This window comes from Cornus florida, unplaced genomic scaffold, assembly GCF_030987335.1.
Source record: "Cornus florida cultivar Cherokee Brave unplaced genomic scaffold, ASM3098733v1 CherokeeBrave_3.0.0_Hap2_Chr05, whole genome shotgun sequence".
Classification (NCBI taxonomy): Eukaryota; Viridiplantae; Streptophyta; class Magnoliopsida; order Cornales; family Cornaceae; genus Cornus; species Cornus florida.
In genome coordinates, this window is record NW_026775575.1 from 117,641,951 (window position 1) to 117,657,413 (window position 15,463).

A 15,463-nucleotide genomic window follows, 5' to 3' on the forward strand; every position below is an offset into this window, starting at 1 on the left:
ATTGGACGATATCTGGTAGAGCCCTGTCGGACATAAGAATGGAGATCATACAATGGTATTCAAACGTTTTTCATGGATGAATGTTTTCATATTATATGCCTAGAGAAGACGAGTTATACTGCAACATTAGTTAGAAGTAAATTGGTAGATAATTCGTGCCAACCGAAGATAGGTTATAGTTAGCTAAGTTCAATGAAACATCTTTCTTTAAATCTGAATTAAAAGAATGTTATTGAGTTTAATTCCATATAATACATAATTATTGAAATCCCAAGGTTGAACAGATGACTATAGTATGAGATTCGTGGTGAATTCAATCTCTAAGTATTTCTTCTCTTGATCTCAATCTTTTTATTCCGTTTATTTTCTTATATGTTATTGAATTGCAGCACAATACAACAAATCAAATCTCTTTTTAAATTAAAATAACATTAATTGAAGACTCAATAAATCACCATAGTCCTTGAGATTCAACACGCTCAACATAGCCCTATCCTACAAAGATTCATTCTATTACGAGTGATATTTTATTATTGATTAATAAAAACACACATCAATTATCATGAGGCATGCATATAGCAAATTGCACTCTTAGCTTCCTTTACAAGCAAATTGTATTACTATAAATATTAGCTCATTCTGGTGTTCTATAGTTACGAAAAAAATAAAAGAAATAAAGAAAGTTCTCTTCTCTCTCTCTCAATTTATTGTGTTTCTTCTCTTTCTATCAATTTATTATGTTCTATTATTATATTTATAACAATGTTCATTTTTTGTCGTTTATTTCCTCTTTATTTGGTCATATCTTGTGTGTGATGGTGGAAGTGTAAGTTCTCTTTTTCATTCATATGATGAGAATATTCTCTCTCCTCTTTTTGAGTGGATTGCTCTGAAAATGGGAGGGATTAAAACAATATGGGAGGCATTAAAAATACATTTGTTTATTCGTAAGAATAGTTTTCTCTTTCAAACAAATGCACACTCGGGGTTAATTTTTTTTTACAATTTCAAGATAATCCACTTTATTGTTACGCATTAACTGAAACTTGATACCACACCAAGTTACTTAAATCTTAATTTAGTTACAAATAAGCTATTAATAATTGAAATTAGTTTGAAAATAGAAGTAAACATAACAATATTCAAATCACAAGTTTTCTTTTTTAGTGTATTATTGGAGTTCAAATTGCTACTCTCTCAGTGTAGAGACAATCTTTATTTGTGAATGTTTCAAATTTAATAGCTGAATCAACAACTTGGCTACCTTTTTTTTTTTTTTTGTCCTTTTGTTTTAAGATTAAAAAAATGGACAATACTTGCCTACTCACTAGTGAGTAGGTTTATTCTACGGATCGATTATATGTTCCAATAATAGGTGGACACGTCAGATTTAATGACAAAATAAAAAAATAGAATAAAACCGGATCGACCCGCTTCAATTGGGTAGCCTGTCTTCAAACCCTATGTATTTCTTTTCTCACTCTTTCACCCCTTTCCCAGATTCACGCCGTCCTCTTTTCACTATTCTTCTTCCTCTCAGCTTTCATGGAACATCATTAATCAATAGAAATCTCTTGGGCTTCATATCACTCAATAGGCAAGGGTGGGCTGTGATGTTATTTTTCTTGCTTGTTCTCACGACTTCCTAATAAGTTGAACTTCTGATCCTATTTGATCACTATTATCATGATTATGTATGCTTTCTGGTACGAATTGTTTGTATATAGATTATGTAACGATGAATATGTATGTTTGGAGATCAAGAATGCAACTAATGTAATAGCAAACAGAGCTTCTTAAATTTCTGCTACAATCATGTTAGTAAAAAAAATTTGATTGATTAATTTTCGAAAAAAAAAAATTCTAATTGATTTGTTTATTTATTGAGAAAAAATATTTTATATATCATATTAAATGTTATAAATAACATAAATTATATAATCTAATTGAGGTACATCTACAAACCCATTGAAGATGCACTAGGAAGAGAATTAACAATACGAGGCCTATCGATTGATTTTGTCTTGGGAGAGGAAGAAGAATAGTGGAGAATGGAGAAACTGGAAGGGGTGAAAGAGAGAGAGAAAAAATAGAACTTGAATATAGGTTGTTAGTTATTCAATTGAAACGGGTCAATCTGACTTTATTCTATTTTTTCTATTACTTTTTAAATTTGTCATTAAAGCTGATGTGTCCACTTATCATTGGAACACATAATCATAATCGATAAGTAGAGTTAACCTGCTCACCATCAAGTATTGTCCTAAAAAAAAATTGAAACTTAATCTTTCATATTAACATCTTACATTTCAGGAATCAAAGAGATACAATTAATCCAACAATTTTTAAATGACTAATTTTATTTATTTATTATTTCATCTCAATAATTACTCAATTAATTAATATTTTAAAACAAATTTGTTTACATCCTCCAAATCTCAAGTTTAGTGTACGGAATTTTTTTTATTTTATATTATTGTACACTGTTTTTATTATTATTTATTATTGTTATATATTATACGAGTAATTAAATTGATTAGATGAGTTGAGCTATCAAAAATTAATTGAAAATAAATTTAATCAAATTAACAAAATTAATTGAAATTCACCTTTTTCTATTTCGTGTTGGCTCAAACTCGACCACCTACTTCATTTTCGTTCTTTTGAAAAGGTGAGGGTAATTTTTTTTTTCCCGATGGTTATTAGATTTTTTAATTTTTTTGGGAAGGTAAAGCTGAGAGTATTTGCTAACTAGCAAAACCCTCGTCTTGTCCTCTCCCTGTCTCTCTCTTGGAGCTCCGAACTGAAAACCAATGGCGGCTTTCGAACTCCTTCTCTCTCAAGCTCGCCGTCATTGCTTCGCCAGAACTCCCTCTCATTTTTCTCTCCTCCTCCGCACTACTAATTACTCTCTGACCAAGTCATTTCTAGGGTTTCACAGATCACTCAGTTCTTCATCACCACCACCACCACCACCAGATTCATCTTCCGAACCAAACTCAGAGACTCGACCTCACGAACTAACAAGGACACCTCCGCCTGTACAAGCAGTTTCGTACCCTGTAAAACCCAAAGACCCATCTCCGCCTCAAGAAGAGCCTCCTCAATCCACAGCCCCTCATCGAACGCCACAACCCGCTGATACAATCTCCGAAAGACCCTTGAACGCCCAGGCACCGACTTGGACTCGAGAAGATATTCGGTACGTAAAAGATGTGCCATCGATAACGCCGGTGTCGTATCCATCTCGTGTGGCGCCACTGCCTGAAGATAGAGCTGACGTGTCGGCAGAAAATGAGCAGAGAGAGGATAGACAGGAGGGGAATGAGCAATTCGAGAGAGAGAGGAAGAGGATTGAGGCTGATCATCGGAGGATTAGGCCGGGGCATATTGTTGAAGAGGAGAAGGTTCCATTTCCGACTCTCATTAAGGTTGAACAGAGGAAGGGGGAAAAGGTTATCTACGATCTTAAGGAGGCAATTCGGCTCGTCAAGGTCAGTCTTTCCTATTCATTTGTTGCTTTAATGATGAATGTGAATCCGTTTCTGTTATCCTTAATGCCCTTTTTCTTTCCTTCTTTTTTTTTTTTTTTTTTTTTAATTATATATATATATATATATATATATATATATATATATTTATTTTCCCCTTTACCTACTCAAGTTGTCAAATTTGCCTTGTAAAAGTAGTTTATGTAGATTACGTGCTGTTATTAGATTATAATTATATAGAATGTACATAAATTGAAACCAGACTTAAGAAAGTTTGGATCTTAAGTGATACTTAACTGCTTAAAAGACATTACCCTATGACTGTATGCTCAGCTTATGTGGGTGTTGGAAGGGAAAGACTGGAGACAAATATAACATTTGAGATTCTTATTTATACATCATATTCATAGCAAGGTTGTTCATATAATCCTGTAGTACATTGTTAACTGCCGTTCATTCAATAACTAAATGCATTTCTTCTATGCCCCTTATTGCGATGTAGGATTAAAGACTAAAGTAAACTAGGTGTAGGGAGCTGGAAATGTGAATAGATTACTACTGGTTGGGTGGTGAACTACCATTCCCTACATGTTTTGGAAATTAAGATTTTTATTTTATTTTTACAATTATTCCACCAGAAAGTTCTTTTCATTCAGTATTTCGTCGATCTAAATTATTTGAAGAGTTGTTGCCATTAATTAATGTAGTGAAAATGTCTTTCCCATAAGTTGCTTCGTTGCTCTTAAATATTTCTGCTTAATTTTTTTTCCTCTTTGCTTGAATTTTTAATACTAATTTCTATGTGTTTGTACTGGTGGTTCAGGCTAATGCCAAGCGGAATTTCAATGAAACTGTTGAAGCTCATGTAAATTTGGCTCCTGAACTACGTCGAACTGACCTGGTATTTTTTATAACATGTGTAAAAATGTTTCACTCATTATGCATCATTCTGGCTATGGAACTAGTATATTGTTTGTTGGATTATTTGCTGTGCTCTTGCAAATTTGAAGTATCTATAATTAAAAAAAAAAAATGGGAATCTGAGAAAAATATTGTAATTGTTTGAGCACAATTCAACTTAAAGTCTATTATTCTCATATTTGTTATTGTTCATGTCATGTATGTTAGAGTTATGATGCCAATTGCATAACTTCAGATACTCTACTATGCTTTTCATGACCAACTAGTTCAGGGATGGTGATTGAACATGTCCACTTTCGGTGGCTTCAAATGGCAGTTAATTATATTCACTAAGCTATTTTCCAGGTCATGATATTGTTATCGAGAGGTAAAAATATCTTCCTTCTCTAGTTTTCACATGTAACATATTTTATCTAGAGTTGAGAATGTGATCTGCTTGTTCATATTGATCTTCAAGGGTTCTATGTGGAATATAACCGATGAGTTTATTTGAGCCCATAACTCTCGCCTTCCCCAATTTCCTTTCCTTTTTCTTGGACATATGGGGAAAGAAAGTATTCTCCCACTGATAGAATTAATTCATACTCCATCCATTTGGTAGATTTGTAACCCTATGGTGAATGAAAGTTGAAGTTTGGTTGTCTATATACATGGAGATAACCAGCATACCCTCCAACTGAGATATCAGAGATACAAACAAACCATATAAGATGTATTGATGTCATGGTTGAGCGACTACGTATTATATTGTCTGCAGTACTTCGTAGAAGTGTGGCCTCCCATTCTACTAGAAAAGTCCAACTAATCATTTACTAGACATGCTTTTTCGTTGTCATATGTGGTAAGATCGTCCATTCTCCTTAACGTTTACAAATTTTTAATATCCCGTAAATCTAGGTTATGGATCTTTTCACTAACACAAGGAACTTTCTCATATAAGCTGTACAATATTCTTTAGTTCTTTAGTGCTACTTTTTTAAAAAAATGCCCCTACTGCTTCTTTGAAGTTGATTAGATTGTGATCTTACCTCCATCTGGGTTATTTAAAAGGTTAATTCCCTTATGACTCTTTTATTTGACATTTTGCACAGTCAACTTTATATGTTCACATTTACCTTCCTTGTTTCAATGTGCACCATGTACGTGTCTGTATATCACTAATTGTGGCATGGAGAAGATAACTTCTCAGAGGTACTGTATGAGTACGTTAATATACGTGCCACAACGTCTGCTCGAGTGGCACCATCTCTGAAAATAAGCACACCTGGTCAGTACTTATCTGGCGCGCTCCTGAAAGGACCAAGTATCCTCGAGCTACTCGTCCTCTAACTGAATTTACTGATCGAGGAAGGGGTCGCTACCCTTCCTCTCCTGTGGACGCGCCCCGTTCCAGTCAGATGGGCCCCTCCTCCCTTCCTTTCCGAGGTTGCTTCCTGCAGGCGTAACCTCGGGCATTTTTCTCTTCTCGAGCTCCCTTTTAACTGTAGGGATGTCGAGGCGCAGATCTAGGATAGAGCCCGCGGGGCGAGAAGGCGGAACCCCGAGGAAGGCTCTTTCCTTATCTTCAGTTGCGGGAATTTGAGTATTAGTGGTTAGGTGGCTGAGTTACAAGGAATCGCCTCACTTCGAGGTCTACACAAGGGGGAGAGAATGTTTAATACCTAATAGCTGAGCTCGAGTAATAGAGACCACATAATACATTAAATATATATCTCATAGAATGACCATTGGATAAAGACTGAGCTACCCTCGTTACCAAGGGTCCTTACCTAGGTAAAGCGACCATTGGATAAAGAGGGAGTTGGCTCTTATGACCAAGGGTCCTTACCCAAATGAAAGTAGTATAAATAGGGCTTAACTCTCACCATTTATGGAGGTTGAAAAATATACATATGCACAACCATAACCATTGAGAATGGTCCTCTAGGGCTCGAGCTACCATAGGGTGTTAAACAAATCTGCCTTCTCTCTCTCAATCTCCTCTACGGTGAGTACCTTGTGCTAGCTTGGAGCTCCACTCAGCCTCTGATCTCAGCATCCCCGACAGACGTGGAATTATCTCCTCACATCATCACGAACTACCATCAACAAGTACATAGATTTTTAAACTTAAACACCACTTACAACTTACAAGTAAAATTTCAAATTGTACAATTAGTCTCATTGTGTGACTTGTCACTTGGCATGTCTACTCTATTTTATCGGATTTGTGATTCCTTCAAACTTGGTCACTGGGTTCCACTGTGTCTCAGTTGCTCCTTAACCCCCGGAAAGTCTGCATATCTAATCGTTATTCATATGAAATTAGATCACTATCATTTGTTTAGAATGGCATGCAAAGTGTTTGTTGTATATTCTCTGGTTGAATTCTGTTGCTTACATATTTTTAAGGCATTAGTATGTTCAGCATCTCATTTTTCACTTCTTTAAGAGATTCAGCTTACCTTGCTATCTGAATCGAAGTGCAGAAGCTTAGTGGTTCTGTGAAACTGCCTCATAATCTTGGAAAGGTACAGTATATATTTGATCAATGTATAATTTTGGACATTTTATTCTGTAATCTTATTTTGTTTTATCTGATAATAGTCAATTGGCAGTCTGTTAGGGTGGTTGTCTTTGCTGAAGGAACAGCTGCAGACGAAGCAAGAGCTGCAGGAGCTGATATAGTTGGCGGTCCAGAGCTTATCGAGGAAATCAAGAATGGTAAATTTGTTATTGTTTTTAGTACGCCATGGGGACTGATTATTATTTTTGTATGATGATAATTTGTGCCAGCATGTACTGATAAAGTAAATAGAACATACTCTAAATGAAATGAAAATCAAAGCTGATTATGCATGGGTTTTGCATAAAAAGTACAATACAGGAATTGACTAGGTACACATGTGAACCGTTTCTATTATAATTGTTGTACTATGATAATTTGTGCCGGCATGTACTCATAAAGTAAATAGAACATACTCTAAATGAAATGAAAATCGAAGCTGACTATGCATGGGTTATGCACAAAAAGTACAACACAGGAATTGACTAGATACACGTGAACTGTTTCTGACATTCCCTATTTCTTATTGCTAGGCTTATTGTAGTGATCTGTTGGGAGGAGTTTATTAGGTACAAATCTAAACTTTTAGCTCTATAGGCACATAATGGCTATAGTAAAATTATTTTCTTTCTGCGCTCTCATGCCTGGCAGTCCAAACTTTTACAGCACCGAGCAATGGTCCCTACTGTGAATAATAGATGCAAATTATGGCCTGCCAATACCTAAGCATACTATGTTTTTCTTTGCACTCTTAACGTTCAGTCAAATTTCTTTGTTAATTTTTTAATTCATGTCATGAATCAGTTTCTTTCTTTTTTGTGTGTGTGTGTGTGTTTTTTTTTTTTTGGTTGTTTAGTGAGAGGCAAAAGGAATCATCCACCATGGCTTTCCTTCCAAATTACCCTCCACTTCCCATCTAGTGATTTCAATCGTTTGGCGTTAATACTCATGGACAACTATTCACCTTTTTCCTTTTCTTTTTTATACTCTGCAGATACAAAATGCATTTCTGATTTATTTGGCCTGAATAGGAAACTGTTTGATTTAAAACCTGGTTCTCTTATCTGGACTATTGCCAACTTATGATTTTGGCTCTAAAATTTGATTTAATCGTGTGCAGGCAATGTTAAGGTCAATTTTGACAAATGTATTGCCACTCCAAAAATAATGCCTGTTGTTGGAAAAGAGGTTTGTGAATTTGATTGTCTTGGAATTTATTAATTAATCAAATGCATTGCCAAATATGGGGAGTTTTGCAATGTTTTTGCAGATATCAAAAATTCTTCGCCGTTTGACACCAAATCCTAGAGTGAGTTCATATTATAGTATTTTCTTAATTAAATTTACAATCCTATAAACAACTCAGGTGTCCTCATAATTATCTGTCACAATATGTTATACAGAGTGGTACTGTGACGACTGATGTTGCGAGAGTGGTGAGAGAGGCAAAGGAAAACATTGATTTAAAGAAAGACCCATCTGCAATTGTGCATGTAGGGCTTGGGAAGGTACAGTTATTCTACTTTGTTTTACTGCTTTATAATGAAATAAATATGTGCTTGAAATGACACTTCTCTTGAAATTGATGATTATTCACAGGTGAGTTTTTCAGAGGAGGCTTTACGTGAAAATGTCGGTGCATTTGTGAATGCTCTTTTGCTTGCAAAACCTGTAGGCTTAAAGAAGAGTAAGTAGCTTATATCAATAAAATGCTTATTGTTTTACATGGGCTAACACGAAATTGGATGAAAATCTAATTCATATGAACTTGGAACATAATTGCACAACAGGCTAATGATAGGCTATCCAGAAACCACCGAGGGCAGGTGCTCACGTGGTTCCTTAACACACTATAAAATTCTGATTCCCCCACAAGGGCCACAATTCAATGGCCTGTTGATGCAGATTATTCAATTATACTAACTGTTCTTTGTAATAAATTTGCCTCATATTTCAAAATTTTCAGTCTTCAGACTGGTGAAAATTTCAGAATGCTAAAAGAGAGTATTAAAAAATTTAGAGTAGAACATTCTTAATTGAACACATGCTAAACATATATGATTTTTGGAACCAAAAAAGTTTGTGCTGACGAGCATATTTGAAAACATATACCAACATAACAGCTTTCATATAACTTAATTTTAATAACCTTGTTTTTATGTTTCTTATAACTTTTTATACTTCAAAATACCTATTTTCAGAAATTGGTTTCAAAGTTCATTGAGTCATGCCAATGCTTTATATATAAACCTGTAAAGTTACAGGGTAAATAAATTGAAATTCATGATTAATAACAATATAATAACACTTGGTTATACTCGAGAAACCCTTGATTTTATTTTTTATAGGTCACCTTCATTGTCTCTCCTCTCCAGCCAGCTTTTATAACGTTATCGTTTTAATGCATAACAATTATCTTTTTTCTCAGAATCTCCACCACATTCTTTTCCCTTCTTTTCGGCCTTTTGGTCTCTTCAATGTGATTCAGTTCTCTGTAGATCTAGTGGATAACTAGATTGTTTTACATTGCACATGGCCATGACTCCCCCTCATTATCAGTTAGTGCCATTTCAATGAGAGAGCCAGTGGGGGCACAACCCTGCAACCCATGTAAAATTTTAGTAGAATGATTATACAAGATCAGAACCAAAATTCACTCCCATATCATTGAAGAGCTTCACAAAAGAATCTGTCAAACTGAAGAGAGATTGTTTGGGTTACAATTGTTCTAGAATTTGTTGCCATGGCCATGGCATAGATATTCTTTTTTCCTTGACATATATTTGTTTCTTTTGCAGGTTCCAAGTATGCTGGGTACGTAAACTCCTTCCATTTATGCAGCACGGTGAGCTCATGAACCTTACTCTCAGATATTTTTGGAGCAATTACCAACTCGTAAACAGAATTTAACAAGAAACTCTTGGCATATTCTATTGCCAAGATTTTTTTTTTTTTTTTGACAAGTATTCTATTGCAAAGATTCTTGAAATGAAACTGCTCAAACTTGGCCTGTATATATTCTACTTCTATGGAACAGGCTGCACCAAAGTGAAATCTAGTGAAACTAAAAACTCTGTTTGCGAAAGGTCTGATAAATGTCAAAAGTCATGGTCTTAAGAAACTTTATGACGTGGTTAATGATTTTTCATTTGGGCTATATTATATTCCTATTTAGGATTTTGTTTCTATCTTAGGTTTTAAAGGGCTTATGGCTCAGACTCGGGGGATTTCCTGTTCTTTATTAAAAAGCACACTTAAAGGCGACACACTTTCAAGTGAATCACATAAACCTTGTTAGCGTTACAATTTGTGCAGGCAAACCTAAACCTAACCTGATTTTTACGGGTATGAACAGCATTTTTTAATGCTCAGGCTGGGCTTAGTTTTAATCTGCAAGTTATTAGGTTACCTGAAGCCAATCCAAAAATTGTCAAACCAAGCCTGACCCAAAATTTTATATACTTCACTTCTAGGGGACAATTGTTAATTCAGTATATCATGGTTTAATTGTTCATTTTAATGGTAGAAGTAATTCTGGAAGGATGTTTCATTACTTTGTTATTTTGAGGTAAATAGTTCTTTGGTTGCTGTCAACCAAACCCAACCCGATTTTCATATCAAACTTCCGAACTCAAGCTTAACCGAAACTCTAGTATTGATGTATGTAAAGGAATTTGGTGTGAGGTTGGGTTGAAAGTTCATTCCTTTGGTTAAGTGAATCTGAATCCATTCATTTTGAATACAAATGGAGCCCTAATCTAGATCTTCCAATAGCTGTAAAATTTGCTTGTTACTAGTTGCCTGATATACCCAAGAAAAAGTGAGCCCCAAGGGATCCAAAACTTGTTACTCATGCCCATATATCCTACTTGCTTGGTTACTTGCTTTTGCCTGATATATGATGATTTAGGACTCACCGTCCACCTAGATGCAACTTAGATCTAAATTTTTGGCTTGCGGCCATGTTTAGGGAGAGCCTCATTTCACTCAAAGGGCATCAAATACTCACAGATTGTTAAGGAACTATATTTCTATCAATCTTAACTTACCTGGATTACCAAGAAAAATCCATCATAGTTTGACTTGACTCTATTAGTCAGAAAAGAGTTCCAAGACTGAATAGTAGACATTTTACAAGCGTACCAAAACACTCGTTAATTACTTAAGGGGTGACAAACGGGCAGGTTGTGTCAGATTTGGTCCGCGTCAAATATGGGTTGTAAACCATAGTCAACCCATTGTAACGGGTTGAATATGGTTTGGGTCGAAATGGACTGGGTCAACCTGTAATGACCCTTTTTTTTTTTTTTCCCCATTTTGAAAAAAAATACATTCTTGCTATTTTTCCAGTAAAAGTCTATTTCCATCTTAATTTACTAAAAAATTGGGATAAAAAATTATTTTTATTGCTATTCGAGTGAAGGTAAGTAAAGGTTGAAAAATCCCATTCATATATATCCTACAATCTTTTTTCAAAATTCTTCTTTTATATTATTTTATAAAATTTCCATTATGTAAATCTAGGTTAACATGAGATGACCTGTTGACTAGATCCGGTCCATTTATAAGACCCCATTTACACAAACCTAACATGCTAAACCTTTAAAACAATTCTACCTAAAAAAAAACCATTCAACCATTTAGAAATAACTAATCATTCTCAAATCACATAGCAAAATATAATTTTAACCTTCAAATATCATAAATCCAAGTACCACGGGTCAACTCATTTAGAAAACCCGACCCACTAACATGACCCGACCCGTTTAGCCTTGAAATAATTCTACTAAAAAAACCCTAGATTCCCAATGTGTGTGTGTATATTCCACGCCCCCTCCCCCATATATATATATGCACAGTGATGTATTAGATTGTGCATGTGTGTACCAAATCGAGCCAAATGCGTGGTAGAGAAAGGAACCAAAAAAAAAAGAAAAAAAAAAAAAAATCAATGTAAATAGTGAAAGTTCCTGTGCCTAACCTGTATTGTTGATTGATTTTGATAACTCAGGCTGGAAGAGAAATATACACAGAAATACATACATATATATATAGAGAGAGAAGGACAAAAATCTTGGAGATTGAGAGGGATCAAGATAGAAAATTAGAGAGAAGGGATCCAAAGAGAGCCGTAGAGAGAGAGAGAGAGAGAGAGAGAGAGAGAAATCGTAGAGAGACGTAGAGAGAGATCGTGATAGAGGTAGCGTGGTAGAGAGAGAAATCGTAGAGAGAGAGAGAGAGAGCAGCAGAGATGAATTAGATGATATTGGACAGGTCAATATATAAGGGTCCTTTAAGTCTGACCCATTTTTGACCCGGACTATAAAATGGTTCACCCAAATTCATTTATTACTTGGTGGGTTGATGGGTTGGGTCATTTTTTGCGACCCCTAGTGGCCTTGAATGTATTCAAATGGAATAATGTCATTTTATTAATCTTGAAAATTTAAATAATAATTTTCAACTCAAATGCACCAAAAATTAGCATAAATAATATGTAGTCATTAAACGCAACCTATTTCTCCTTGCTAAAACTGGCAAAGACAGCATCTAGAGGAGATGAAAAGTTGTGTTGCACACCAGTTACCATTAAAAAAAGCAGACATCCTCTGACACGGAGTATGTGCCCGGGCATGAAAAGGGAAAAATTGATGGCCACATTATTACATAAAGAAAGTATCCAAACATTTGTGTAAGAGCCTTGTGAGCCCTCCTCTTTGGGAGCATTTCAGAAGTGTAAACCTTTACATGGACCACCATCAAGCCAAAGTTTTCAACTTTTAACCTTGGGGGGCACTTCAAATTTTAAGATAGTCATTACAGGAAGATAGATATTTGATTCAGAATTGTTGGATCATGCAAGAAGTAGGATTCCTAGACGGATAGTTGAAGGTGTATTATGTTACTAACAGTGCCTAGTGTCTCTTGAAAAGATTGAAGAATTGTGATGTTGTGGAACCAAACATTTGAGGGAATTATATAGCCAAGGGGTATTCCTGAAACAAATAATTGCCCACGATATATCCAGCGTACTTGAATTCATTGGCCAGAACCATCTCTCGTCAAACATTCAATCGGTACCAATGAATCATCTACCATAAGTTCATGACTATGCGTTTGGGCTTCATAGACTTCGATTCTTGTCGCCTTAAAGAAGAGTCCATATCACTCCAATAGCAAACCTTGTACCAGCTAGCCTACAATTGGAACAAATGTTATTGCCTTGAGTGCTTATACCTCCAATAACCTAGTTGTGATGTCAGCACCTATACAAATTAAGCTTCATATTTTTCTCCAAGTAGAAAACTTTGTATGGATTTTAAATGAATGTGCTATGCAACAGTAACTTAAGCTTAAAATTGAGATTCTCTTAAGAGTCTCTAAACGCACTTCTTTAAATGCCTTAGTCCCCAAGGATGACGGTAAGAAACTAACTTCACCCCCAGAAAGCATCCAAGAGTTCTTTCAGCATGGAGGATTCTAGCATTCCTTTCTAACCATGAACGTAATGGAAAAGCACTGCTTTCTAATAAAAGGGAATATTATTCATACAGGCAGTGGATCATGTCTCAAATCCCATCATCTATCAACAAACAACTTTCCCCATCTTTTTTTTTTTCTTTCTTTTTTTTACCCTTCCTTTTTTGTTCTAGAGTTCATGTATATGTATATATTCTGCATCCAGTAGGTTAAATGGTTTGTGGAATTGTGGGTGCTTACATTACCCGATATTGAGTGGTGGTTGCGTCTTACTCTCTAATTTTTCATTCATACTTGCTTTTCAATCCTTGTGAAACTGTTCATTGGAATATGCAGATGGGCCCAGCTTTTCCTGTCTCAATACAATCATTGTCCATAGCTGCAGATCAGTACAACAAACTGCAACTGAGGTGACATTGTCAGTGGTGGTTGCAGCTTAAATCGGATTGCAGCTTGATTTTTTAATTGAAGTTCATTTTCTCCATTTTTGAAGCGAGGCCTCTCTTACTCTTCTATCTCTTTCAACTTTTATTCTCTTTTTGCTTTTCTTTTTTCCTTTCAGCTTTATTTCATATGTAATAATTCATTATCATGTACTGTTATGATTGGAGGAGTTGGGCTATGATTGATGGGATGGATACATGGATATCAAGTTCCCTATGTTTTCTGTTATAACGCTGTTATCCTTGGTAAGGCATTTGACAATGAGATTGGCACGTCCCTTGCTTATTGCGCTTTGTTTGCTTAATGTCATTCATAAACATCTGGATCTTACACTGCTCGGAGGATATTTTATGACTAATCAATGTCTATCTCTGAGTTAAAAAAATCTTTTGCGTGACTTGCGACGGGTGAGTTCTTTAATATGATTCAATTTGATCTGCGGAGTATTTTATTTCTGACATGGGTAGATCAGTATCTTCAAAATCGGGAGCAAGTGATTCTTTGAAATTTTATTGCTGATAATTGAGTTGTGGTAACACGCCTTTCTCCTTTGAATGACAGCATTTTGGGGAGAGATTCACTTCTTACTAAATAGAAAGACAAAATTACCTAGTTGGGTGTAAGAGTACTATTACAATTATTGTGGTGTGTTTTTAAAGGTTTATTATATTATTTCAGTTTTTTTCGAAAAAGAAAATTAGATTGCAGAAGTGGAGTAATCTTCTTCCTTAAAAGGAAACTGCTTAAACATATGTTCTCATCTTTAAAAAGACACCTAGTTGAATTTATGCAGAACAAACTTCTTTAAAAATATTCTCTAAGGATCTGCACCAATCTTAGTTATAGATTTTTTTTATGTGAACTTGCACCTAAGATCATTACCCATTGCACGATGGATTCTGTTCTTAGCATTCTCGATGTAATTTTTTCTATATTTACCTTCTTTATTTCTCATCGGGTGGTAAGGACAATAATTGGTGTCCGTAGAACATTATTAACTCAGAAAGTAGGGAACACTTTTCTGTCTTTTCTCCCCAGTTGCCGGCCTTACAAAAAATACTAGTATAACAAAGCACCTGAAAAGGGTCGTTTCTCGTTCTAAGGCCCTTCTATTCTTCTATATTTGCACTCAAAACTTTAATATTGTATTTAGAAGCACGCCCAACTTGAAATCCAATTAAATTTAGTTTAAAATTTTAATTAATTTTTTATGAATTTCAAATCCGAGCCAATTTTACATTTGGCCTTACTTCTTATGAAAAAATAAGGACATGTTTGGTACGCATTTTATTTTTGGTGTTTTTGTTTTTGTCGGGTTCTGTAACATTTTGGTGAATAGTTGCCGGTGTCTTTATATATGTTTTCGTATTATCGTGTTTGACACTGTAGTGATGAATGGTAATTTTTTTTATAAAAAAAAAGTTACTCTTAAATGACATTTTTAGACTAACCATTGTATTTTTAAATTTGCAAACACTTTTTTATCAAATATATTTGATTTTTTTGCTTTTAAAAATTTTGCAACTAATAGATGTTACCAAACATATTTTTGATTATTATTCAAAATACTGTTTAATAGAAC

General features: G+C 34.9%; 1 protein-coding gene across 1 annotated transcript; it reads left to right on the forward strand.

The window, feature by feature from the left end:
• The first annotated feature begins 2,724 nt into the window (after nucleotides 1-2,724).
• LOC132308967 (uncharacterized) lies at nucleotides 2,725-14,185 on the forward strand. Its single transcript, XM_059807283.1, has 10 exons — nucleotides 2,725-3,494; nucleotides 4,315-4,392; nucleotides 6,881-6,922; nucleotides 7,010-7,115; nucleotides 8,078-8,145; nucleotides 8,228-8,266; nucleotides 8,361-8,465; nucleotides 8,557-8,644; nucleotides 9,756-9,802; nucleotides 13,774-14,185. Exons 1-10 carry the CDS (start codon nucleotides 2,814-2,816, stop codon nucleotides 13,849-13,851), a joined length of 1,332 nt encoding a protein of 443 aa, XP_059663266.1. The 5' UTR covers nucleotides 2,725-2,813; the 3' UTR covers nucleotides 13,852-14,185.
• Nucleotides 14,186-15,463: the final 1,278 nt, after the last annotated feature.

Bases quoted from the DNA above. Each gene is read 5' to 3' on its own strand.
- LOC132308967 (XM_059807283.1), top strand. From the start codon at position 2,814: ATGGCGGCTTTCGAACTCCTTCTCTCTCAAGCTCGCCGTCATTGCTTC. The intron at 8,267-8,360 runs GTGAGTTCATAT...TATGTTATACAG, and splicing joins GTTTGACACCAAATCCTAGA to AGTGGTACTGTGACGACTGA. The intron at 8,466-8,556 runs GTACAGTTATTC...GATTATTCACAG, and splicing joins TGCATGTAGGGCTTGGGAAG to GTGAGTTTTTCAGAGGAGGC.